This window comes from Sphaerodactylus townsendi, linkage group LG02 (assembly GCF_021028975.2).
Source record: "Sphaerodactylus townsendi isolate TG3544 linkage group LG02, MPM_Stown_v2.3, whole genome shotgun sequence".
Taxonomy (NCBI): Eukaryota; Metazoa; Chordata; class Lepidosauria; order Squamata; family Sphaerodactylidae; genus Sphaerodactylus; species Sphaerodactylus townsendi.
In genome coordinates, this window is record NC_059426.1 from 102798243 (window position 1) to 102824779 (window position 26537).

At 41.7% G+C, this 26537-nt stretch overlaps 1 protein-coding gene across 5 annotated transcripts in view; it reads right to left on the bottom strand.

The window, feature by feature from the left end:
* NAV2 (neuron navigator 2) overlaps positions 1 to 26537 on the bottom strand; it is a 325098-nt gene that overhangs the window by 200765 nt on the left and 97796 nt on the right. For all 5 annotated transcript variants that reach the window (XM_048486861.1, XM_048486863.1, XM_048486862.1 and 2 more), the window contains exons 2-3: positions 24709 to 24826; positions 8933 to 8985 (exon numbers count right to left, since the gene is read on the bottom strand). In XM_048486861.1, the coding sequence (XP_048342818.1) occupies positions 8933 to 8985; positions 24709 to 24826 (171 nt within the window). The remainder of the gene's footprint in view (positions 1 to 8932; positions 8986 to 24708; positions 24827 to 26537) is intronic.

Sequence of the window (26537 nt, forward strand, 5' to 3'; positions counted from 1 at the left end):
AGGCAGCTGAGGAAAATGAAAAAGTGCCTGAGAAGTGCCTGAGAAGGCACTTTTAGAATGAATGAAGATGAACTGACGTAATCCAGATAAAATGGAGGTGCTACTGGCAGAGGAAAGTCTCACCCAGAAAACGGGCTATTCCCAGTTCTTGAGGGGGTTGCACTCCTGCTAAAGGAGCAGGTTTGTACCTTGGGGATGTTCCTGGACCTGGAACTCCTACTGGATAAAGAGGGGACAAAGGTGGCCAGGGATGTCTTTCACCAGCTTTGGCTGATGCATGCCCAAGTCTAAGTTAAATTACTGTACTTCTGTCTACATAATGCACTTCTGTCTACATAATGCAGCCCTTAAAGACTGTCCAGAAGCTACTGCCATTGAAGAATGATGGCTAGAGTGCTGACTAGAGTGAATCCTAGGAACTGTATCACTCTTGTTCTATATATACTGACTAAAAATTGGCTCCCATGTATAATTCAAGGTATTGATCTTTAAAGCCCTCTATGGCTTGTAACGAACATACTTTAAGGCCTGCCTTCTTGCAAACAAATATATCTGTTAACTCCAGTCATACTTGGAGGCCCTGCTTTGATTGCCCCCACTATTTAGGGCTAGATCGATGGTGACCCAAGAAAGGGCCTTCTCTGTAGTGGCATCAAAACTTTGGAACTCCCTACTCAGGAAGATTCATCTGACTCTTTTATCAGTACCTTTCACCAGCAGGAGAAACATTTTCGTTTCATCTGGCATACTCCTAAATAGAAGTTTTTGGCTCTCTTCTAAAGTTGTTTATGTTTTTTTCTTTTATATTTTTATGAGCTTTACATAGTCACAACCCAATTGCACCCCTGTTGTATTCAGGGAACTTTATCCAAAGAAGGATCCACATATGAACATTGCTTCTGAGGCCACAATACTGAATCAGAGAGATTGTTTTGGAAATGTGTATATAAAAGTATTTCCAGGTTATACATGAAATTGACATATATTTATATTTCCAACCATTTTAAAATTATAATTAAAATTCAGGAGTCTACTAGCTGGGCACTCACTTCAAGGGACAGATTGTAGGTGGGTGACAACTGCCCATCCTGCTCACTTGCTTCTGCTACCTCTACTTGGAAGATGAACCAGTTGACTTTCTTGCCTCCTTGTTCCCCCCATTCTATTTAAAAAGTGAATCAAGTCACATACAGGGTATCTATTCTTACAATAATTTAGTCATTGAGCAATGTTGCTTGCTTTGACAACTAACAGAAACTTGGGGGAGGGCGGTCTATAAGCCCAATAAATAAAGCTCCGAATCTGGCAAGTCTGGGAGGTTTGGCTGGGCATGCATGACTTGTCACAGTTGGACTTGAGAGCAAGCAAGGAGCTGCTCTGTCACCCAAGTAAACAGGGGTGGAAGGCAGCAAGGACAAAGATGTGGCAGGGAAAGTACAGAAATGTCTGCAAGGTAGAAGCAGAAGCAGCTCCAGTGGCAAAACATCTTGAGCTGCCACTGTATACTAGGACTAACACTGCAGATATTTCTTAAATTTCAGTTAACATATAAACTGAAGCTCAATTTATTGTCGAAGGCTTTCATGGCCGGAATCACTTGGGTGCTGTGTGGTTTCCGGGCTGTATGGCCGTGTTCTAGCAGCATTCTCTCCTGACGTTTCGCCTGCATCTGTGGCTGGCATCCTCTGAAGATGCCAGCCACAGGTGCAGGCGAAACGTCAGGCGAGACTGCTGCTAGAACACGGCCATACAGCCCTGAAGCTCAATTACTGAGAATTTCAGTGAGCTTTCAAAACTGAATAAGGTCCATGAGATTCTGTGCAATTCTATTTTTGTATCTCTTTTCAGTAACATACCCTCTGACTAATTATTGATTTTGCCAATGTTTTATTTTGGTTCATAACATCTGAGTGAAGTCTCAAAATATTTTACAAATTACAAGAGGCCAGGACATCAGCAAATGTTTGCTCTATACCTTAAACAAAGAGAAAAAACACACCCTATGTTGTGGCAGTTGGCATGGTATCATTTTCCTAGGAATACTTCACATGACAACTTCATGTAAATTATCCACAGAAGAGGAAGGAAAAAACCACCAAACTCAGTCAAATCCACACCACTTCATATAGTAAATATGTTAAAAATAGAGCAACAGTAGTGCTAAGGCATAAGGTACCACCAAGAAAGCCATATCCCTGAAACTGATCACAAGGTTGGCAAGGGGGGGGGGGGCTGAACCAGTCTCTTCAGATGTTAACAGATGGGCACAGTTATTCAGGAGGAAATGCTCCTCTAGATATCCTGGCCCAGACTGTATAGTGCTTTCACATGGTCTAGCACTCCACCTGTCCTAGAGGCAGAGGTAGAAAACACAGCAATTTATAACTGCCCACTTCCCATTCCAACCTCCCTCTTGCAATGGTGTGCATAAAAGGGAAATGCTATAAGGGAGCAAACCTCCTTAGTTTCCTGCTACCAATGATACCAGCAAACAAATTCTATTTTTTGGAATTTGCAACATCCACAGCTGAACATGGTGTATGACAGAAGGTCTTATTTTGAATAATAAAGTGTTAAGAAATATATGGCACTGGAGAGGCTTTTTGAAATTCAACTTGAAAATTGTCTTATTTGTCTCTTTTGGAGGTATTTAAAAGCCAGGTTGCAAACAACTTGAAGAAGACTTTCTGAAAGGCCACACAAGGGGCCTCTTCTTGCAGACGAAGAAGACACGAAAACCTTTCGTGGCCCGTAAAGGAAACATTGAAGACAAGAATGGAAAGAAACTAATTGACCTTACTAGTATCAAGGAAAGGTGGAAAGAATACACAGAAGAGTTATATTCTTGCAGGCAGAAATCCAGACCAACACATGAGGCAGGCAACCTGGATTTGGAGCCCCCGATCCTGGAGTCAGAAGTCGCTAAGGCGATGAAGCAACAAGCTAAAACAAAGCACCTGGTATAGATAACATCCCGGCACAGTTAAAACAGCCAGTACCAGTTAAAACCATCATGGCCCTGTGCCAGGCAATATGGGGATCCACTGAGTGGCCTCAGGACTGGAAAAGATCAGTCTTCATCCCTTTACCAAAGAAAGGTGATTACCGCGTTTGTTCCAATTATCGCACAATAGCCCTCATCCCACATGCAAGTAAGATCCTTCTCAAGATAATACAAGAAAGGCTAAGACCAATCGTCAAAGCCCAACTCCCTGATGTACAAGCAGGCTTTCGATGTAGTCGGGGCAATCACATTGCAAACTTGCGATGGATCATGGAGAAAACTCAAGAATACCAGAAGAACATCTACATGTGCTTCATTGATTATCGCAAGGTCTTTGACTGTGTTGAGAATGATAAGCTATGGCAAGCCCTGCAAGATCTAGGTGTGTCGCCACATCTAATCAAGCTGATACAGACACTCTGCACCAACCAGGAAGCCACAGTGAGAACAGCACATGGGGACACAGACTGGTTCCGAATCGGCAAAGGTATCTGACAGGACTGCATTCTCTCACCCTTCTTGTTCAACCTCTATGCTGAAATGATGATGTGAAAATGAAGTGAAGACTAAAAACAGGAGTGAAAATTGGCAGCAGAAACATCAACAATCTTCATTATGCAGATGACACAACACTGCTTGCAGAGACCGAGAACGAGCTGAGACAGTTGACAGTGAAGATCAAAGCTGAAAGCGAAAAAATGGGCCTCCATCTCAATGTGAAGAAGACAAACATCATGACGACAGCTAGCATAGATCGGGCCCAAATTAGCATTTACAATGAGGTCATTGAGTGTGTCCAAGACTTCATCTTCCTGGGCTCAAAAATTGACTGTAATGGAGAAGTAACCCCTGAGATAAAGCGGAGAATAGAATTAGGACAAAGTGCAATGCTGAGCATGGATAAAATTTGGAAAAGAAGACATCAGCATCAAAACCAAGCACAGGCTAGTCCAAGCCATCATCTTCGCCATAGCCATGTATGGGTGTGAAAGCTGGACTACAAAGAAAGCCAACAGAAGAAGTATAGACGCATTCGAGTTGTAGTGTTGGCAAAAGCTACTGCGCATACCATGGACAGCTAAGGTGACAGCCGCATAAAACCAGACACATCACTAGAAGGGGAAATAACCAGGCTCAGACTTACATACTTTAGTCATGTGATGTGATCAAATTCGCTAGAAAAATCTATGATGTTCGGACTTGTCAATGGCGGGAGAAGACCTGGACACCAAAGAATACGATGGCTAGATACCATAAAAGCTGATACAGGAATGAACATCAACCAACTGAAGGAAGCAGTACTTAATCGAAAAATGTGGAAAGAGCTTGCATATTGGGTTGCCAATGGTCAAGAACTACTGAATGGATAACATCATCATCACTAGCCTTATGAACGGGCTAATGAATGGGTTAGCAATCTTTCTAAAGGTTCTGCGCAGCCCAAGGCACAGTAGGATCTGAAACAAACTCAAGGAAGCTTGTTGGTTTGCAAAAGGAGACTGCGCTTTCTTCCTTTCTTTTAACAAGTCTGGCAGTCGGTCGATTTTTCTACAGTCCTGTTTCTACTTGAGGCAACTTCATAAGGGAAAAGGAGAGGCATGAGTGCAGAAAGCCAGCATTTACTCCATCGGTAAAATGGACTTAGTGAATATAGATCACCCAAAGCGACATCATCAATGATCAACATGCTGTTTTTCAATTTCATCTCAGGATTAATCATCCTACTGTACATCTGCAGAAATGCACACAATATAAGCAAAACAAAATTAGGGATAATGGAAGTTTATTATTGACAAATGCTTCTTTGTGAAATATAGTTCAATGGTTTTGTTTGTTTGTTTTGATCCCGGACTGCCTCTGTTTCTTTTTTATAATTGCTGTAATATTTGTTGTTGCAGTAGTTATAACGCTATTTATCAAGCCCAATCCAGAGTTTCAAAGTAGTTGTTAGCACATGCATTAAAAATAAAATATAATAACTTCAATAAATTTCTAGGTTAAAATTCAAAGTGAATTATTCTTCCACAATCCTGTCTGAAAGTAATGAGAGCTGTACAAGAGCACCATTTTCTTTTGCAGATGGCATTGATTTCAATAGTGCTTATGAAAGAGGTCTTTTCACTGTATTATGTCCCTTTGTATAACAAAGATTATAACAAAAAACCAATCTTCCTTGATGTATTGTTGAAGGCTTTCACAGATTAATTCAACTGGTTGTGGTGGGTTTTCCAGGCTATGTGGTCATGGTCTGGTAGATCTTGTTCCTAACATTTTGCCTGCATCTGTGGCTGGCATCTTCAGAAGTGTGTCACAGAGGGAAGTCTGTTAACACATTGTGTCCTGTGAGATGGGAATGTTTTAGTGGGTTATATATTGTCCATGTCCCAGGGTGGGGAACCAATCAGTAAGTGTTTGGGTGGAACTTGCTATGCAAAGGTGTGGTTGATAGTATTGTATTACGGGTGGGGGTTTTCAGTCCAGGGAGTGATTCACATTTGCATTCCCTGCAGCAGCAGCAGTATTGGTGAATGCAAATCCTGTGTCTGGGTGGAGTCCATTGTCCATGAATTTAGCATGCCCTTGGCCTTTGATTCTGGTGTTTTTAAGTACTGGTAGCCAAGCTTTGTTAAATTCTCAGAGTCTCTTCTTTCTTGTTGAAGTTTTCTTGGTGGTTGTGGATTTCAATGGCCTCCTTGTGCAATCTGACATAGTACAATTCTGGACAATTCGGAAGGTTACTATATCAGACTGCACAGGGAGGCCATTGAAATTCACAAACACCCAGACAACTTCAACAAGAAAGAAGAGACTCTGAGAATTAACAAAGCTTGGCTACAAGTATTTAAAGTACCAGTAGGCAAAATAATGATCATTCCTATGCATCTTCAAAACAACCACAGTACAGCATGTGAGACATACTGAGGAGATATTACAGTCATACTAAGCTAGGTTTCCAAATATCATTGCCAAGGCATTTTGTGTTAGGAAGATGTACTTTATTCACTATGAATTTTTTTTAAGAATGTACATTATAAAGGTTAATTCAGCTGCCTACATTCCTTCAAGCTGATTGGTGGATATATTTTGATGTGCTATTGCAACATATCCAGGAAAATAATAAAGAAAACAAATAGAACAAAGAACGAGTGTGAAACCGAAGGCACTTACTCTCTGACCACCAAGAATGTCCACTTCACCACAAGCATGAAATAGCAACCGCAGTTATTTCTTGTTCTTCCACAGTTATGTCCTGAGACCCATTGTGGTGTAGCAGTTAAGAGTGGTGAATTCTAATATGGAAAACCAGATTGGAATCCCTACTTCTCAATATGAAGCCTGCTGGGTGACCTTGGGCTAGTCACAGTTCTCTCAGAACTCTGACAGCCTCACCAAGCTCATAAGATGCCTGAGGGGTGTGTGTATGTGCGCGCACACACATGTGTGTGTGGAGATGCAGCAACATAAGCCACTGAGACTCTTTTCAGTAAAGATAAGTGGGTTATAAAAACCAACTCTTCTCCTTATTATATGTGGTCCATTTGTCAAGACAACTTTTCTTCCTGTCTGCCTAATATTGTTGCTTGGATGTTCTCAATCATCCAAATGACACCAACCCTGGAAACCTTACCAGTACTCAAAACATCAGCTGCCATTGCTCAGAATGTGCAATTTTTGTACTAGCAACTACTACTGCCAGCATGAGGTTGGCAACCAGTGGAAGACTGAAGAAATAGTGTGACCCCACCAGTGATGATATGACTACACTGGCAATGCACTATGGTGCTGTTATATGGTGCTGTTATAGCATTTGAGTCAATTTAGGCTGGAAGAACAGTCTAATTGAGCTAGAAGGCGTTACAGAAATGACAATTAAATTACAAAATAAGAATAAAGCAAAGAATAAATTGGAGAGCATATTGGCACGAAAAATCCTAAAGCTCTGACATACAGAGAAGTCCATGAACTGATATTAAATGTGAGGAATCTCATTTAAATAGCACCTGTTGATTTCTATGAGAAATATGTTAAGAACTTCTCAAGCTATGTTCATCTATGCCGAGCTGCCAATAATAGAGTTTTCATGTAACTAAGATATGCATCTGATGCAATCCATATGAATGAAGTGATATGGAGATGGAATGTATACAGAGCATTGATGAAAAAATAAAATAAATGGACTTTAAGGAACCAACAAAAAAGGCATTAAAAGAAAACATTTCAGTGTTTTAAGGACTACATTATATCACATAATCTCGAACCCAAAAGCAGGCTACTGGGCAAAAACCATGTAGAAAAAGACTATAGATTTGGGAAGAAGTACAGAAGATTAAACTCATGGTGAAGCTCTATCTGTCCCATGAGAAAATAAGGTGTCCTTACCTAAAGCTTGGGAATGTGTGTGGGATGGTAGGGTAGAGCCCAATCTTGTCAGATGTCAGAAGCTAAGCTGTGTCAGTATTTTGAGGGGGGGGGGCGGCATCAAGAAAGACTCTGCAAATGAAGGCAATGCAAGAACCACTTCTGCTTCTCACCTGCCTTGAAAGCCTCTTGTGGGAGTCGCCATGAGTCATTGCAACTTGACAGCAGATACATACATCATTTTATATATTAATATGTATTCTACCTGTGGTGGATTCTTGGAACCTCTCTAGGTGTAGGAGTTGTCAGGAGGAAGGGAAACGGAAACAATGTGGGGGAAGGTGAAAAAGGGAAATGAGATCTCCCCTCACAAGTTCTTACAGACTGCCCACTGTGCAACTGGGTTCAGTCTGCAATTTATTAGGAAAACACCACAGGCAACATTACAAAGGCCTTAAAAGGTGCAGTCCAGTAAATTTCTTTATCTTGAAAGGCACCGCTTTTTAAAACAGTCTATCTCCTATTCCCACCATTATATGAAAAAATCATTTGCAACAGGCCAGAAAGAAGAAAAATCAGTTATTTTACTAGAAAATTAGGCAGCTGGCAAAGCTACTAGGAGCCTCAGTAATAAGAGCCTCACTACATAAACTCAGGGGTAAACTAGATGCCCCCAAAACTAGTTTTCCATAGCATCAGTCTTTCCAATCATTCCCACAAAATTAAATGCCTTGCAAGCATTTGTGAAAATGCAGTGCTGTTAATTCTTAAGACAAGATAATTTAATTTTGAACTGAGGTAGAATTGATAGTTTGATGTCAAATTCAAACTGAGTTAACACCGTTTGTAAAGAATTATTGTCATGGCCTCAAAGCATCTACTGGTTGTGTCCAAGTTTGTGATTTTGACACTCCTGTCTTTTCTCCTATCCTATGTCACCTATCCTGAAGAATTAAATGAACACCTCCCCCCAAGAGTAGAGCATACTCTGACTCTCTAAGGATAACAGGACAGTAATAAATTAAACCAACAACTAAGGAAACAAAGGAAATAAAAAGAACTGAAACCACCGTAAAAACTATGACTTCTACCTGTAGTATAATTTCTGAGCACTTTAACATTAATATCATAAATTGGGGAGAAAGTCTTTAATTGACCCTTCAACTTCTTCTACAAAATTTAAAATGCTTATTGTCTGACATTCTTCCTTCATTGTTAGTTACTCCTATACTTTGTACTGTGAAATTAAAATAAAATGCCTTATTTTCTTAAGGACTAAAGGTATTTGACTAAACATACAAAGCAATCAAATATCAACATAAAAACTGCATACAAAAACAAACTTTTATATACGTTTGCCCTTATTTTCAGGATTTCACTAAGTGAATTTAAAAGATGAGCTTCCATATACTCACATGAATGTTCCAAATTTATCTAGCCATGAAACTTGTAAAATTATGTTTAAAAGGCTAGTTCAGAAGCAGTTCATAGAAACATTGTTTTTGGCAAGAATGCATAGGTCAGTCCATCTTAAATAGAAAAAACAGAATATATTGAATTTTTACTTACCATTTGAGATTTATTCTTTGGGCAGCCATTGATGTCTTCAATCTTCTCATTTGCTGAAAATGAACAGAAAAAGTAATTGGAAAAAAATCTTAAGATCTGTTGAAAAGACACCTGGCACAGTTATCCCGAGAGCACTTGTTGCAACTAAATCAAACAGCCTAAAGCTGTAGTTGCCCAATCAAAGCAAATGTGTGAAACACCAAGAGCCATCCAGCGGAATTCTTCCCCTGAGCCATTCCTTCAGAGACAGCTGGAGAAGGTCACCACCATTTCAAAAGGAGACAACTGGGCTGACAGCATTTCTAAAAGTGATAGGTAATCTTTACCAAACTGATTGTTGTGAATCTGGAAGACTTCAATTACTCTGTGTGCACGAGTGTACCATTGCACTGTTTAACGACACTACATATGTACAAGTCAGAAGTAAATATAGTATAAAAGAAAATCTTCATTCACTTTACAACATAGCAGGCAATGAGTCTTATGAATCACTCCCAAGAACCGATCTGCATTCATAAGCATGAAAGCTCATGGAGCCAATACTGTTTATTCAGGCTAAAATCACTGAAGGTACTCAGCATTTAGCTTCAAAGACGTCTACATCTTGTCAAAAATATCACAGTTCTCTAGGTTTTAAACACAACATTCAGCTTAGAATCATTCGGCATATATTATTTTGATATAAGCAACATCACAGAAAACCTGACATAGTATAAGGAGCTGTGTTAGCTGGGCTTTACCCCTATGCCTTCTGAAGTCATAGAGAGTCATGTAAGCTGAGGCCCCTTCCGCACAAGCAAAATAATGCGTTTTCAAACCACTTTCACAACTGTTTGCAAGTGGATTTTGCTATTCCGCACAGCTTCAAAGAGCACTGAAAGCAGTTTGAAAGTGCATTATTCTACATGTGCGGAATGAGCCCGAGATAGGTAGCTAATTCCCTGAAAGGTTTGCTTGCTCTGGGTTAGGAAATAACTGGAGATTTGAGGGGGAGGAGATTAAACAGGGACGAGTTTGGGGAGAGAAGGGACTTCAATGGGACACAATATCATAAAGTCCACCTTTCAAAGCAGCTGTTTTATCCAGGTGAAGTGATCTCTGTCACCTAGGGATTAATTGTAAGCCCAGGAGACCTCCAGCCTCAACCTGGAGGTTGGCAATCCTAGTTGAGACATCAGAGCTGTTGAACCAATAAAACAAGAAGCAGAAAACCTTGATGTACAGAGAAAGCAACCAAATTAAGCTGCATAGTATGTGGTAGACATGGTTTTAAGCAGATCTCATTGCAACCAGATTTGCAGCACAAGAAGATGAAATTGTATAGCAACAAAATGCAACTTTTCAAATATCATTTCCTCCTTCTGTAGCTGCTGTTACACTAATACTGCAAATACACAAAATAATGTATCTGAGTAAAAGCATGAATTGTCTTGTAAATGTTAATTCCATACTTTCTCAGGAAATGATTTATGGTTTCTCCATGTCAAGGAACACATTAAAATTCCCCAATAATTCCGTATTAAAGAACTATATCGACTGGCACAACTTTTTCTTTTTCTTTTACATGGGAAAACATCCAGTTTAAAAATGGAAAGATATATTAAAGGAATGCCTAGCTTCAGCTTTTCAGTGGCAGATACATTCCAAATCTGTCTATGAAGACATGGAATATTAGAGTCAAATGTATAAAATATTGCAAGAGCAGGTTTTCTCCAGTGTGGTATAGTGGGTAAGAATGTCAGACTAGTATCTGGGAAACCTAGGTTCAAATCTCCACTACTGTTATTGAAACTCATGAGGTGACTTTGGGCCAGTCATAACCTTTCAACCTAACATACCTTACAAGGTTGTCATGAGAATGGAATGGAGGTGAGGAGAATGATATAAGCTGCTTTGGATCTCCACTGGGGGAAAAGGCAGGGTACATATAATTAAATTAATAAATTCAGATGCTGGTTTCCCAAGTCTGATATCAGAAGTGAAAATCCTCAGTAAATGAAACTTTTTACATCAAATTGAATGTTCTGAAATCAGATTTTAGCTATATTCTCTAACTGAAAGCCAGTGTGATGTAGCGGATTATGGTGCTCAGCTAGGATCAGGGAAACTCATGGAAACTTGCTGGGTGACCTTGGGCCGGTCACACACTCTCAGCTGTGATACTGGCTAGCAAAAACGTAGCTAAGGGGTAGGTTCATGGGTTCAACACCCTCCATTACATGTCCAAAGCAAACTGTCTCCGGGCGCGCCCCCCGCCACCTGGGGGCAGGGCAGGGCGGGGCGGGGCTCTGCTGCTCTGCCCTCCACCCCCTGGGCTCCCAGCCAGCAACTGGCAGTCTCTTCTGCCCTCCCCTCCAGGGATACCAGAAGAGACTGCCGTCCCCGGCTTCAGAGATCTGCTTTTATAAGCACTGAGGCTGGGGTGGGGCTCAGGGGGTGGGGCCATGCCCCACATACCCCTGGGGGTGTAGCCACGCATCCCCAAGCCACATCTACCCAAGCCACACTGCCCAGCCTCAGTGCTTATAAAAGCAGTTCTCCGAGATTGGGACGGCAGTCTCTTCTGGCCTCCCCAGAGGGGACGGCAAAAGGGACTGCCGGCTGCCAGCTGGGAGCCCAGCCAGTGGGGGGGGGGAAATGGGGAGAGCCAGTGGGGGGAAAGTGGGGGCAGGGGGCTTCATGGACTTGAAAGGAATTCTGCTTACACATGCACTGTAAATCACAAGCCTAAGGCCTACAACTAATTAAAACTATCTTTTCATGCTGACATCACTGATTGTAGCTATTTCATGATGATGGATGTTCCACATCACAGCTAATTTTGCTATAAAATTGCTCAATTCCATGTTAAAGCAATTCCGCCCTATCTTTACCATAAGATAGTGGAGAGGGGGCAGTGACTATTTGTACTATAGTAAGTAATAAGAGTGAAGCCACTCTTATCTGAAAGGCAAATAAAAATAGAATGCTAATTGCAGATTTTCATGTGTACAGGGTAATATAGGAGAAAATATAAACGAGAAAGAAGACTTAATACACTAGTGCTACTGGCATAAAAGAATTAGAAGTGTCAAAATGTAATGTGCTGAACATAATATCTCTAAGTGCAATAGCGTACAATAACAATAATCTATAAAGCCACATTCACAATATACAAAGCCACATTCAACGGGATTGACAACTTCACATAACAATTCTTCCCTCTTTGTCAGCTTATTTAATTACAATCTCAGAATCTTCAGATAGTTTCTTTATAATTTCTTTGTCTTTTAAATGCATTTTAGGAGGTATCCTGTTAGAGTATCCCCGTGGTTTCAATTTTCTGAAAGTCTCCAAGTACCATTTTTTCAAAGGTATTAACCCTGTCATCTCTGGTAGGCGGAACAAAGGTAAATTTGGGCTTAAAAGGATCCATTGGATACTCACCGTGAAGGGTCTTTCTACTGTAGGTAAGTGGGGCATCTTGTGTGGGTGTGATCTCGACCAATTGCAGAGAGGCAGGAAATGATGAAATTCTTCCATGTACTTCCTGTGAGGTCTTGGGGTCACCTTCTTCAGTACCCCCGCCTGGCATAGTAGTATAGCACTTAAGTAACAGGAACATATAACCAAAAACACGGAAGGAAAAACAACGGCTCGGCAATAACTAGGATCACTAGAACAGTGACAACAACAACGACAACCCTAAACGTTGAACAGTCTGAAAACATGAATTTGGTTGATAACTGAGGAGGAGTAACATCCCGAGAACAAATGGAACAGGATTAAGATGCCCCAACACCTACAGTAGAAAGACCCTTCACGGTGAGTATCCAATGGATCCTTCTACTGTAGGAGTGGGGCATCTTGTGGAAGGATTTCCCGAGCAGTGTCCCAGACCGGTGGGTTTCATTAGTCCCCGATGATACTTTCCAGTACCCTTTTGCCAAAGGCTGATTCTGCCAAGGCCAGGGACGGTATAATGACGATATGAAGGTGGAAATGGAAGACCAGGTGGCAGCTTTGCAGATGTCTTCCACCGATGCATGATTTGGAGAGAACTCGTTGAGTCGCAGCATTCGCGAACTGAGTGAGCTGTGACTCTGAGGGACCAGTAAGTCAGAAGCTTTGTATGCCCATATACAGGCTTTCAGGGTACTACTGATTGCTGCCTTGGTCATTTAAGCTCTAAGTTGGAAGCGGGCTAATGTTGATGAACATACTCTCTGATTTGCTTATTAACTCCTCTGTTCTTATCATGTATGTTTAAAGGCCGTCGCGGTAATGATAATACCACAATTTCTCTTTGGGATGAGAGGGGTTCGGCATGAAGTTAGAACGGCGATCTCCTGGCGCGATGGAAAGGGAAGTTAACGCCGAATGAAAAGTTGGATCTGCGAAGACATACTCTATCCTTATGGAACCATGAAATTTTGAGTTTATTGAAAGGTAGCAGTTCAATACACTCTTCTGGCGATGTTATTGGCCAATTAAGAATAACGCTTTCATTCTTACCCGACACAGTGTGTACAGTTTAGATAGGTTGACGAGTCTAGTGAGTGCCGACAGGACCTTGGCGTTCAGAAGCGCCAAGAGAGGAACCTGTGGACTACCGCAGGTTGGGACAATTTTACCCCTCTTAGGAAGTTCAGAACGTCCTGACGTCTGGTGTGGGGTGTGTCGCCCTGGGGATGACGGTAGCAAGAGCTGCCAATTGTCTAGCGTAGGTGGAACACTTGAGTCCCATTGAGTAGCCCTGTTGCAGGAACTCAAGATAGCGATGGATGGTTCCGTGGGGTGAAATTAAGATTTCGCGATGGCACCACCTGGCCGTAGGCAACTTCCATGAACAGTTGTAGATATTGACCCGTCGACTATAGCGCCTGGCTGTTAAGATTGTAGATGAGCTTCTTCCAGTACCCCTTTATCCTGAGGTTTGCCGCTCAAGAGCCATGCGGTCAGCTTGAACCAAGCGGGATGGGATGAATGTTGGAGCCCGCGTCCAGGAAGTCGGAAGTGATTAGTAGAGTCAGTGGTTCTGTGATGGCCAGTTCCAGGATGGTGGTGAACCAGGGTCTCCTAGGGCCATCTGGGGCTACAAGGATCCTGAAAATAGGATATGATCCCTACTTGGCAGGAGCCGAGGGATCAGGGAAAAGGAGGGAATGCATAGAGAAGATTTGGAGGCCATATCATGTTCAGGGCATCCCGTTGCTACTGCCTGTGGATGGTGAGTGTTGGGTCATGAACTTTGGAAGTTGATGGTTCTTCTGAGAGGCGAACAGGTCTACCTCGGAGTGCCGAAGGTGTTGCATATCTTGAAGAAGACCCGTGGATCGAAGTCGCCATTCGGTTCGCTACAGATTCTGTCTGCTGAGCCAATCCGCCTCTAGATTCTGGACTCCTCTGATGTGTAGGGCTTCTAGCGATACCAAGTTCTCCTCGGCCCATTGGAGGATTTTTTGTTGCTTCCGAGTGGAGCCTTGCTGATCTGGAGCCTCCCTGGTTGTTGATATATTATCTTCAAGGCAACATTGTCTGTTCTTATGATGACATGTTGGTGGCAGGTACAATGACGGAAATGTTGAAGGAGCAAGGAAGATACATTTCAGTTTCCAACACATTGATGTGGAGCCGAGATTCTTCCGGAGACCAAGTTCCCTGGACATACATTTGACTGAGTGTGGCCCCAACCCTGGAAGGCTGGCGTCTGTGAAGACTTGAGCTTTCGATGGAGCATGTAGATAACGCTTTCCCGGTCTGAGGTTGGAGCGGTTCGGTCCACCAGAGAAGGCTGAGAAGGACTCTTGGGGGCATGGTCAATTTTCTCTGTCTTTCTTGGCAATAATGTCCAGCTGGTATGCACGGAGGAATGCGTTGGAAGCTGATTACCAGTGACGTGCCACTGGGTCAGGTCGATTACTGAGATGAAGGTTCCCAGCAGACTTACCAGTTTAGCAAGGACGATCTTCTGTTGGACATGACTAGTAAATGTTGTTTTCCTGATTCTTTCTACCTTCTCTTCTGGTATGAAAAGGGAGTCTTGCGTGTCCAGCACTGCGCTAGGTGTTCTAACCCGTGGAGGAATGAAAGAGCTTTCTTGTTTGTTTTACGATAAAAGCCATGCTGTGGGGTTTCTTGAACACCTACGATATGGCGATGGCCTTGGGAATGAGGCGTGTGACGAATCAGCAGATCGTCGAGGTAGGTAGAGCGTGTATCCCCTGTTCCCTCAACATGATGACTGGAGCCAGTAGTGCCTTGGAGAAGGTTCTGGGGGCCGTGGCTCGTCCGAATGGCGACGTCTTGAATTGATGAAGTTGAAACTGTATGGGGAATCTCAGGTAGTTCCTGGGAGGGTTGTGAAGAGGGATGTGCAAATAAACTTCGGTCAGATCCCTAATGAAGTCAGCAGATCTTGATGGTGAAGAGTTGCAGTGATAGACCGGCGGGTTTCCATCCTGAATTTGGGACGAATGAATTTGTTGATGCGCTTCAGGTTGAGGTGCCCTCCAGTCCCCATTTCTTTTGGGGACTGGCAAATGAATATGTCCCTGAGAAAGCGTTCGCTGTCGGTACAGGTTCAATGGCTTGATCTTGGTTAGGTGGGAAGCAGCCTCCAGAGTTCTGCTGGCTTTGGCGGATCCGCTTTGAGAGCAGAAAATGAACAGGTGGTGATGTGGAATAATGTTGAATTCTATTACGCAGCCTGTGGGGATGACTTCCTTTGTCCACCTGTCCATTGGTTTCCCTGCCAACGGTGCTGAAAGTGTTGGAGACGGCCTCCCACGGGATGCCTTTGATCGTCATTGCTTGTTCTTATTGGAGTTGAAGGGACTTACCCGGCTTGTTGTATTATTTGAAGGACTGTTTGTAGTTCGAAAGGAATGTTGATTCTGACAGTGTGGTCTTTGCCCACGTCTCGTTGTGTGTCGGTAAGGGATTTCTGTGGGACCGAAGGTAAACTTGTTGTTGGTAGAGGACCTGTCGGGTGCGGACAGATTTTGGCATCGCCTTTTGTTGTCTTTGGTTTGGACAAGGACTTACGTCCAATTCTTTGCCAAATAGGGCCTCTACAGTATGAATAACCAGCCACTACGTGTTTAGATTGTATGTCCGGCTTTGCCATGGGCTTAATCCAGGCGTTCGCCTTGCTATCATGTTAGAGGCTAAGGATCTCACTACCAGTGACATGGCGTCGAAGGTGGCATCTGCTATGAAGGAATTGGCAGAAAGGACCCTTCGATGCACCTTCTGATGCCTCTTTGCTTCGACTGGAATCATCTCCAGGAGACGCTTGAGCCACACCATGGAGGCTCTGGCCACTGTGGAGGGAGAGGCGTAAGAGTTTTGATGGCTGCCGCCAACCACTCATGGGATCTCTGATACTTCGACCTCTCTATCAAAGCGGGTCCTTGATATTGCCCTCCCCTCTTTGGCTACCAGTGCCCGAATATGCAGGGACAGGACACAGGGGCATCAACTGGAGGATTCTGGAGGAAGGACGGTAAAACTGCTGAGGCATCAGATATTTTTCTTAAAATTAGGGGCAAGTCCTTGTGGGCAGTGGGATTGAGCCATTTCCCTATGAATCCCGCACAACAAAGCATTCAGGAACAGGGGGAAATACTTGTCGCCTCCTATCCAATGAGAGTAGGATGATGTGCCTTTTGGATACAATATGATTGGCTTGTTGGGCGTTAATGGAAGGCTGGGAATTTGTTCTTCCAGCGTCCTCAGGGTGGCGATAAATCCAGCGGAGATAGTTTGAGGTAGAGTTGGTTCTTCCGGTTTAAAGAACTGTATGTAGTTGTTCTACAGCTGGCTCAGGGTTTCCTCTGTGTCGAAATTTTCTCCCCATCAGAGCCGCCTAAACTGGATAATTCTTCTTCCTCCTCATTAGGTAGGGCTAAGGGGTCCCTTCTGTAGGAGCGAGTCCTCGATTGGGGACCGCGGGATCCTATGGGACCGAGTAGAGGAGCTGGCATTAGCTGTTCTTTGATCTCGTGCAGCAAGAGCGTTGTCTATCTCCCTTCTAAGGAACTCGGCGAAAACTGCGGGGGGCGCGTTCATCCGGGAGGGGGCTGGAGTTAACTGCTCCAGTGTTAGAATCTCGTTCAGGATCATGTGGGTCTTGCCTGTTAGGGCTGGGGAAGAACCAGTTGATCGGGGCCCGCTTGAGGTGTAGCTCGACTGCTCGAGGTCCTGGGAAGGCCGAGTCGGCTATGGAGTCTCCTCGTTGGGACGCACCCTGGGAGGCGCTGAACTCCGCCGCGTTTAGTCTTTTCTTTTCTTGGTGGGTTGGGATGATTTCGCATGCCCGAATGCGCCAAGATTTTCCGATGCGCTTCGTTGCAAGGCGTCCGTTGAGTGGAGCCCCCTTCTTTATAGCCGCCTTGACTTTGCGGGTGATATTGTGCTCCGCCCAGCCGAATTAACAAAGGTTTTATGCTCAGGCGAAAGGACCTCGGCCCATGATTAACTGTCTATTTGCCAACGTTCTATTTATGCCAAGGGGTGGGGAGGTGGGTGGGAAGGAAAGCGGTTGCTTTCAGCGATGCCAGACTACTCTCCCCAAGCCGGATCGCGCTTACTCACCCCTCTAAGGACTTCAGACAAACACAGACTGACACAAACTGACACAAACAGACTACGAATAGGGTTTTTTGCCAGAGCCAAAAAACGCGTCTGCTCTCTGCAGAGGCAGGAAAATACTGAAGAAGGTGACCCCAAGACCTCACAGGAAGTACATGGAAGAATTTCATCATTTCCTGCCTCTCTGCAATTGGTCGAGATCACACCCACACAAGATGCCCCACTCCTACAGTAGAAGGGTTATTTAGCATTTGAGAATCTGAGTCAACATGACAGTAGTTAGGACTCAGTTCATTCTTTAAGAGACTTGTTTATCATGGTGACACTATTAATTGTTTGTATGTATTGTGCTGTTTATGTGGAACTGTTCATCCTGTCAAATGTGGCTTTATATATTGTGAATGTGGCTTTATATATTTTTGTAATTGTACACTACTACACTTAAGAGATATTACTTTCAGCACTTATTACATTTTGACACTTCTAATTCTTTTATGGCAGCAGCATTGGTGTAGAGGGTCTTTTTTTCTAGTTTATGCCTTGGTTCTACTACACCTTTACTTGAATCATTTGTACTTTAACATAGGAGAAAGGCATACACCAACCCCTCTGTCATGATTAATGCTACCCTGCTAGTCTTGGCAAAGTCTGACACTAATGCAGGCTGATGGCCATGAGACATGGTAGCAGCTGACTGCTGTCTTCTGGGTGTCCTCAGTTTGAGAAGATAATCACACTAATAGGAAATTTTAAGGGGTTTTTAAACATCCATCCTCAGAAAAATTGTTGACATTACTGCAACTATGGCAAGGCCTCGATATGATAGAAAATACATGCACACATGCATAAATTGACTACTGACAAACTGTTATTATAAATACATGGGGATTCTCATTCAGCTAAGCCACTGATCTGCTTTTAAAAGTCATTTAAAGTGCCATCCTAAAGTGCAACTGTATTATAAGCCAATTTACTTCAATGGCCAGTTTTCTTACCCACGCTATATATATTGTCTGGTGTATTATTCTGTGAACTAGGTTTTACTGAGCAGGAAGGGCCACACCTCTACCCGCAATGGTGGGCACAGCAACAAGATGACTGATACAAAATGGCTGCTGCAGGTGGTGGAGCCAGCAACAAAATTATTGCCTCAGTTTAACTTTAAAAATACAGTGTAGATCCATATGCTGTTGTGGTAACTGCCACAAAAGCAGCATTTTAAAAAATGGAAACAGCAAATCAAATCTCCAATAATCTGTCAGAAGTCTTGCTGGGCTTTCTTAAATTAAAAATCTGAGTGGTGATAACGCCACATAGATATCTTCTGAATTTAATCATTACGTATTCTGGGCTAATTTTGTAAAAGTAATATACCAGTAATATACCTGTACTAGTTGAAACAGCTAAGTAAATTTAGAACTGAGTGCAGAATTTTGTGAGTCTTTGCTTAGTATCCTTCCATATCTATTTTTTTAAGGTAAAGCCAGAAAAATGTTTTAGGTTTAAGGTCATAGAAATTGTTTATCTTTTTTTGTTCCCTGTACAATGTTCGTATGAAGAGAAATGTAGTATTAATGATTGTAGCAGATCCTGTGGTTGGACTTTTATTTAAAGTAGCTGTACCAACTTTCTTGGACCTTGTATCAATGTCTTAATAAATATCTTCTATTTTTTAAAAAGGTGGGTAAAAGCACTACCTGGTCTCACTCACTTTCTAAAAACACTTGGCAGCCCCAATAAAGGAGTTGGTTTGGCACCATGTTGTTGGTCATTGAGTTGGTCATTCTCTCTTATCCTAACTCATCCCTTAGAGTTCCTATGAAGTTTAAAGGAACCTGTTGGAAAAAGGGCTGTTAAAAAGTGATAGACAATCTGGCCTTGTGATACGGAAGCTACCTTCAGCCATGAGGAAAAGTTGGATGTAACTGTCATTATAAATAAATAATAATTCCAGATATTGTGCAATTTAAGAGAAATTAGGGTGCAAAGTATCTCTCTTCTTATAAGGGACCTCTTAGTTATTGTTTCTATGAGGGCTACAGAAAAGGATGTGATTTGATCAGAATTCATTAACATGCCCTCACCTCTGCTTAATTTCCCCCCATAATTCAGACACAGAAGAGTCATTCTATTTGTCAGTGGAAATCAATAGCCAAACAAGTTGTGGCACATTCACATGATGAAATAATTTATAAAATCTAATTCTCTTTAACTCCTGCACTGTTCTCATTGATGCCTGGATCTCCTAACAATTACGTTTACATGCTCTAGCTATGTGTACAGCATCTCTTTTACAGACTGTCCTGTATACAGTGACACAATCATTCTTTTTTGAGGAGGAACAACCTTGTGCTTATGACATGCATCATGCATTCAATTGTGGGCATGGTGGGAGCATTCATGGGATCATTCCAGTAAGATTGAAGATAAAATACTGCAAACTCTTTTCTTATTAACAACAGAGTACCAGTAAACCTCACCTAGATGTGCAAAAATTAATACTGTCACCTTCTCTGTCTGGGCAACAATAGCACCTCACTCAATGTCTGAGACTGGATGAGCCATCAGAAGAACACACTTTCCCAGACTGAGGAAGTGACAGCCAAGTGAGTAGAGAGGCAAGACTGACAGGGAAGCATGTATGTCTGAGTCAGATATCTATATGGACGCATTCCAAGCCCAGTGATTTATTTTTATATGGACATCTTCAGAGAAGAGGAGATGAAAAAAGAAGGAATATAAACATGAACTCCTACTCTTCAACTGCTTCTCTGCGCTCAGTATTTCCTGAGCAGGAATTGTTCTTCCCCATCCTGCTGGGGGGGGGGGGGGGGCACGGAGCTCCCTATACCTGTAAAGAATGGCTACTGAAAATGATCCTAAGGGAATGTAAAGCTTGACTCTTACAATTCTTAAGTCTTCTTAACTCTTACAATTAAGGTATCCTTTTCAAAATAACTTATCTGATATAATTATTTTCATAGCTTTATGTGGCCTTAGGCATTAATCGGTTTAGTGGGGAATAAGATTTTGTAGGTATAAGTTTACGTCATTATTCTTCTGAATGAAGTCTGTTGAGAAAGTAAGGGGCATTTATACATAGGGTTTGGTCCTTCCCCAAGGTACTCATCTAAACAAGCTTGTTAGATTTAGAGAACTGTCCAGGGTCATTACAGTATCCAAGAAGTAGATCTGGAGTTACAGCTAGTTTTTCTACATTCCCTTTTATATTCAGAGATACTGCTGAAGCCTTTACCAAGAACAAAAACCTTGAACAAGGAGAATGAACACGTGTCTATTTATGAAAAGAATGACAGTCATAATGAAGAAACATTCCTCGTAACTACCCTGCTCTTTCCAGTTTGCTCCTATGAACAGAACAAACTGCAGCAACTGGAAGAGAAAATAATATTAAATTGCCCTTCTAAAACTTCCAAAACTTCTTAAAGACCAAATTTCATCTACCCGTACGAGCTAAGATGTTGTAGTTTGCATTTCATCAATTTTCCCAAAGCTACTGCCACTGCTGTCATCAATAATGTGCATCTTCACCTCAGAAGACACAATGAGATCTTCCCCCAGGCTGATGTTTGGGGGATGGAAATGACAGCAGCTCTTTCAGAGCTGGCTTGGAAAACTAAAACAGGAGGGGAGTTTAAGCCTGTGTTTCCTTTTAAGTAAAAGCAATATCTTCACTTCATGCATTGACTATTCATAATGTTCTTAAATAACTGAACATAAACACTAACATATTAAGTGGGAATAAACAAAGGATGATCAAGTCACATTTTATGACCACTGAAAATACTGTTTTTCATCACTTTCATCCTCCATGTTCTGCACATGGGGAACTGTTTAGAAAAAATAATATTTAGGGGGGAAATCCCTATGCATAGAATTCTTGTTTTATACTGCAGTGGCTCCATTTTGCTTTGGTATCTACATAGAAAATGAATAAAATATGCTTTTATAAAAACTGTACTTTATTTTATATGTCCCTTGTAAGCACTGTTAATTTTTTGATGGGGCTGTATAGATTTAGGTCGCATATTTATGCACACTGCACAGGGAGGGACCACTCACCCTGCCTGTGTAAACAACTGCACCCGAGGATTTGTTTCCCTAAAAGAAAGTGTTGCTTTCCCTATGCAAGCAAGTGAAATATTAGAAATTAAAATCTCTCTTAAGATTATTCCTCAGTCAGCTACTAAATGCCATGGATTTTACAGGTATAACCAAACAAAGCATTTCATTAACTTGGGGTGAGAAAGTATGGGAAAGTATCCACATTGCTCCGCGTACTTCAAGTGAGAACAATTTCCTTAGATAAATCAGTGGGTTCAGCTGCTCCTTAGAAAACTAAAAGGCAGTGGACATACTTAAATTTATCAGAATCAGCATGAGGGTAACTTAGTTCCTAATTAATCACCCCTCTATCATCTGCTTTGTGGGGAGTGAAAGAGAATGAAAGGGGAGCTAACACCATTTCAGTGATTCTGAGAGCTAAATTAGACATGACAGGGGACTTATAGCTCTGTATCCAAGAGTATATATTAATGTCTAAAGTGCAAATGTGCAAGAATAAGGGGAGCTAAACAATACCTGCCATATACTAGTTTATTGTGTTTCATTATTCTCAGCCTGGCTCTGGTTCTGGAAGTGAGCTGGACCAGAAAACAAGTGTTGAAAGAAATGGAATGTGAGAAGGGAAGGTGGTAGAAGGGCCAGGGTTAAACCTCTCCAGCCCATGCATTCCAATTTGGCAAAGCCAGACAATCCTTAGCTCTGCTTTACATTTAATGGGTAGAAAAATATGTGGACTCTCCAACAATCTTGTGATATCCAATTTGATCCTAACTCAGGTATGTGTTTGACAAGTCAGAGATTCTTCTGTTTGAAAATGTTATTTGTGAATAAATGCTTGTGCTAACATTGTTGTTTTCATATGTGCATTAATCAAAAACTTAGTGATGAGAGAGGGGGCAAATGTTTAAACCACAAGAAGTGCCAATTAAATTACTTGTTTCTTCTACGTGTATTAAGCAATGACACAGAAGGGAAAAAAACCAAGAGCAAGATGAGTAAGTATGTTCCTCCAGCACTTTCAAAAAATACCAAGTGCCAAAGTTTTCCCACAGTTCTGTCTAGTTGACTTTTCAAATGTGCAGCTTTCTACTATTCCATCCATGTGCATGACAACAGCATATGGCTGAATTGCTAAAGGAAACAATTAATATGACAAACAAAGCTGGCAGAAGTAGTTACAAGAAGAGTAGCTGCAGAGCATCCATAATTTCCAAAGATGTCATCAGGAATTGAAGATGCCAGTAACATGAGACTGGATATTTTCTGATTACAATGAAGATGGGCCTATATTCCTATATTTTGATTTAACATTTTTCAAGATTGGCTACAATCAGTTCCATATGAATGAGAGCTGATTCATATATGCAGGTCCATCACTTGATCTCTCTAGGACTGATTATTCATTCTTTCACTACAGGCAGTTATATGTGTGTAAAGTAGGATTACCAGACCCAGCCAAGTGGAGTAGGAAAGGTACCAGATGGGGCTGAATGGGTTGCCAGCAGCAAACATATGGCACAATTTTTGGTTTACCCAGTTGTTATGTCCTTCTATGTATTGCTGGAAACTCTATCATATAGTTTACTATACTCTGGCTTTCAGCCATTCCTCCAGAGGATTCACAATCCTCTGAACCATTGAGTTTATAGCAATTCCAAGAGAGACATGAAATCACATTTGGGTTTTCCTGGACCCAATGACAACTTTTTAAAAACTATATTTTCTTTCTCCTGCTGGCCACAGATCTGCTGAAGGGTACACGGCAATCCTAATGTGAACCAGAGTCAAGAATGCAGACAATGCCTTTGAACTATCAAATTCTTCAAATCTAGGGGTATGTATTACTTTAAGAATTCTTTATTTGCAATCACACTCTGAACCCAAACTTTACCAAGAACCTCAAACTGTTTGTTCCATTGGTGACAGCCAACATTTTGTAAGATACCATTGGGAGTCTGGGGGCAGGGACATGGGGTGCACTGTTGTTGCAATGGTGTGCCATCACTTCAAGGGAGGGAGGAATGAAATTATGTCAGTCTGCTCCAAAAATTCATCGGAAACTCCAGGAAGTGAAGTGGCACCATCAGGTCAGTGGTGATTATATTTCCCATCAGCCAACAGAGAGATGGTGGGAAACAGAAGGTGGGGGATGGGAATCCCCGCCCAAGACAAGAACCTGGCAAGTCTAATAGACATGGACACTGGAACCTCCTCCTGTGGAACTTGCAGCCCATTTCTGCTTTGTTTTTGAGACACAATCAGACAGCTTTTGGTGTACCACCAACTAAACCAGCCATCCTGAGCCTATTATATGAAGTGACTCCATTAAAAGCTTCGCATTTCAGGTGATATAAGATGATATGAAGGTTAACATCAGATGCCTTATACTGAATAAGGCCTATTAAGGTCAGTACTGTCTGTTCAACTGGCAGTGGCTCTCCAGGGTCTCAAGAGGAGATCTTTCACATCATCTGCTATAATTTTAATTGGAGATGTCAAGGATAGAACTAGAGATCTTCTATCTGTGATGTTGTTCACACATGTAAGCATGAAACAATTCTTCAAAACTGTGTTTTTTTCAAATTATACAACAAAGGCATGCTAGCATTTAAACAAAGACCTCTACCCTTGACATTGACTCCTATTGCGTCTGAGCATTATTGCGTTATGAGCATTAACACAGAACCCAATTTGGTTTAGAAAACCTTTTTTTAAAAATTCAACCATTCACTAAAAATTTTCCTAGAGGGGTATTTGCCTCTATTGTTTATTTGCATATAGAGGTTTCTCAAGCCAAGACGAGGACATCGTTTTGCAAATTTGTGAATTATTGGGGGGAAAACATGACACACACAAATGGGGAAAAGCCAAAGTCAGTTTGACTAGCAGAAACTTGTCATCAGACCTTTGCTGCGCTTTGCTGTACTCAGTGATACTGGTTTTATCAGACTGTTTCCAAAACTTTCCTATAAGGGCTTATGAAATTAATCGCTACTGCCCATGTGCCACAATCATCAATGCTGCAAATGTCTCATTTCTAATCTTTTAAAATATTAAAAACATACTCTTAACTAAGCCATTAGGATTGTGAAACAAAAAACGGCAAACTTCCTTACCTACAACCTGGATGATTTCAGCCAGTAAAACTCCATCAGTCACATCTTGCTGCAGGTCCTTTATCAAACGCTTATGGCCAGATTTTGCTAGGTAGTGATTGGCCCAGTCTGTATAAATCTGTAGAAGAAAGTGGCAATTAGTTCTTGTTCTATTTTACTTTCTTAAACCATAACTTTCTCACTTAAACTTGTTAAAATGACCACCAAAAGTTTACAATCCCTGGAACAGACTGCCATTCTTTTCTTTAAAAAAAAAACAAAGTTAGCAACATTAAAATTCAAGGCATTGTGCTGATGAAGTATTCAGCTTATTATAACAGGCCTTTCTTGTATAGTGCAAATTTGACATCAGAGCTGGGGAAAACTAAAGAAAGTTTCTAAACATGCTACAGCCTGAATGGACCATCAGACATGGAACTAAACAGTCTACAACAGAGACTGGGCTGAATTTCTCTATTTAAACTGAAGAATTCAACATTTCCTTTTCGTTCCAGTACTGAGAACCTGCAAAGGACATTTCAGGAATAATTTTATTTTTTTAAAAATAAAGAATAGCCTTCACTTTTAACATAGAGGTTTTTTTTAAAAAAATTAATAATTCTTCATGGGTGAAATCAGCTAGGTATATTTGAACAGATACATTTGTTTAGAACATTGGGAAAACTGCATTATACTGTCATTCACTTTGTGAATGTTACATTTGTCTTACTACATACCGCTAATAACTGTTCTAAAATGGATATCCAAAATTAGATTTGTGAAACATATATGCCTTCTATCCAAAAATATCCTGACATACAAATATCTACCAAGAATTTTTCTGCTGCTGATTCTACTCTGATTTTTTTAAAATCCAGCATTAAGAATGAGAACAGCCTTTTTGTTCTGTGCGACATCACACACAAACTAGAAATTTACCTCCATAATAAATCCATACTCAAGTTTAGATTTTATAAAACTTACAGCAAAGTTACATTCTTTTTCTGATACAAATTAAATATAGCTTTTTAGGTTCAGTGTTTCTGAAAGTATTAAATTCATAGATGTGTTCTATGTTCTGGCTGCTCTTTAAGAGTGTTATCTAGGACAGTATATGTATGCTTACATATTTTAAAAGACGCTGATTCTCACATTGTTTTATTAAATCTTGTACAAATGTTTAATAGAAGCAACTCTTTAGATGAAAAAAGCTTATTTTTCAAAATTGATTTTTTGTTATTTTTGTATGAGAATTATATATTATAAGCGAGAATGTCCAAGCACTTTCATTTCTTCCTCCCCTTTCCTGAAAGTGCAATAGCCTTTACCCTTTTCCTGCTTCCGTCTCTTCTCAGACATTCACTAACTAACTTTATTTGCCTTTCACCTTTACCTATATTCAGGGGCATACCTAGGCAGAGGCTGTTCAGTCACGTGGGGGGTGGAAAATCCTCCCTCCTCCCCCCCATGGGCTGCTAACGCTAACAAAGTGTCCAAGACCGGAGACAGCCCCACCTTGGACTCACCTGCCCACCCCCACCCTGACCCCATGGCAACCTACTCGAAGCTGGAACCAAGGCCAGGAAAACAGCCGGTGAGCGGGGGAAACAGGGGCCACAGGAGGCCCATGTCTGCAAGCATGCCAATGGACGACCCGGCTGTGGGGGTCTCAGCAGCAGGTGTCATATGGGTGGGTGGCTCAAACAAGAGCCACAGGAGCCCCTTGGCCTCGAGCTGTGCAGTGAGCCTGAAGTGAGCCCCCCCCCCGCCTGAGCCAAAAGCTACGGGGGGAGGACAGGCAAAAGTGGGTCAGCACGAATGCAGGATGGGCTAAGAAGGGGTGGGGCACA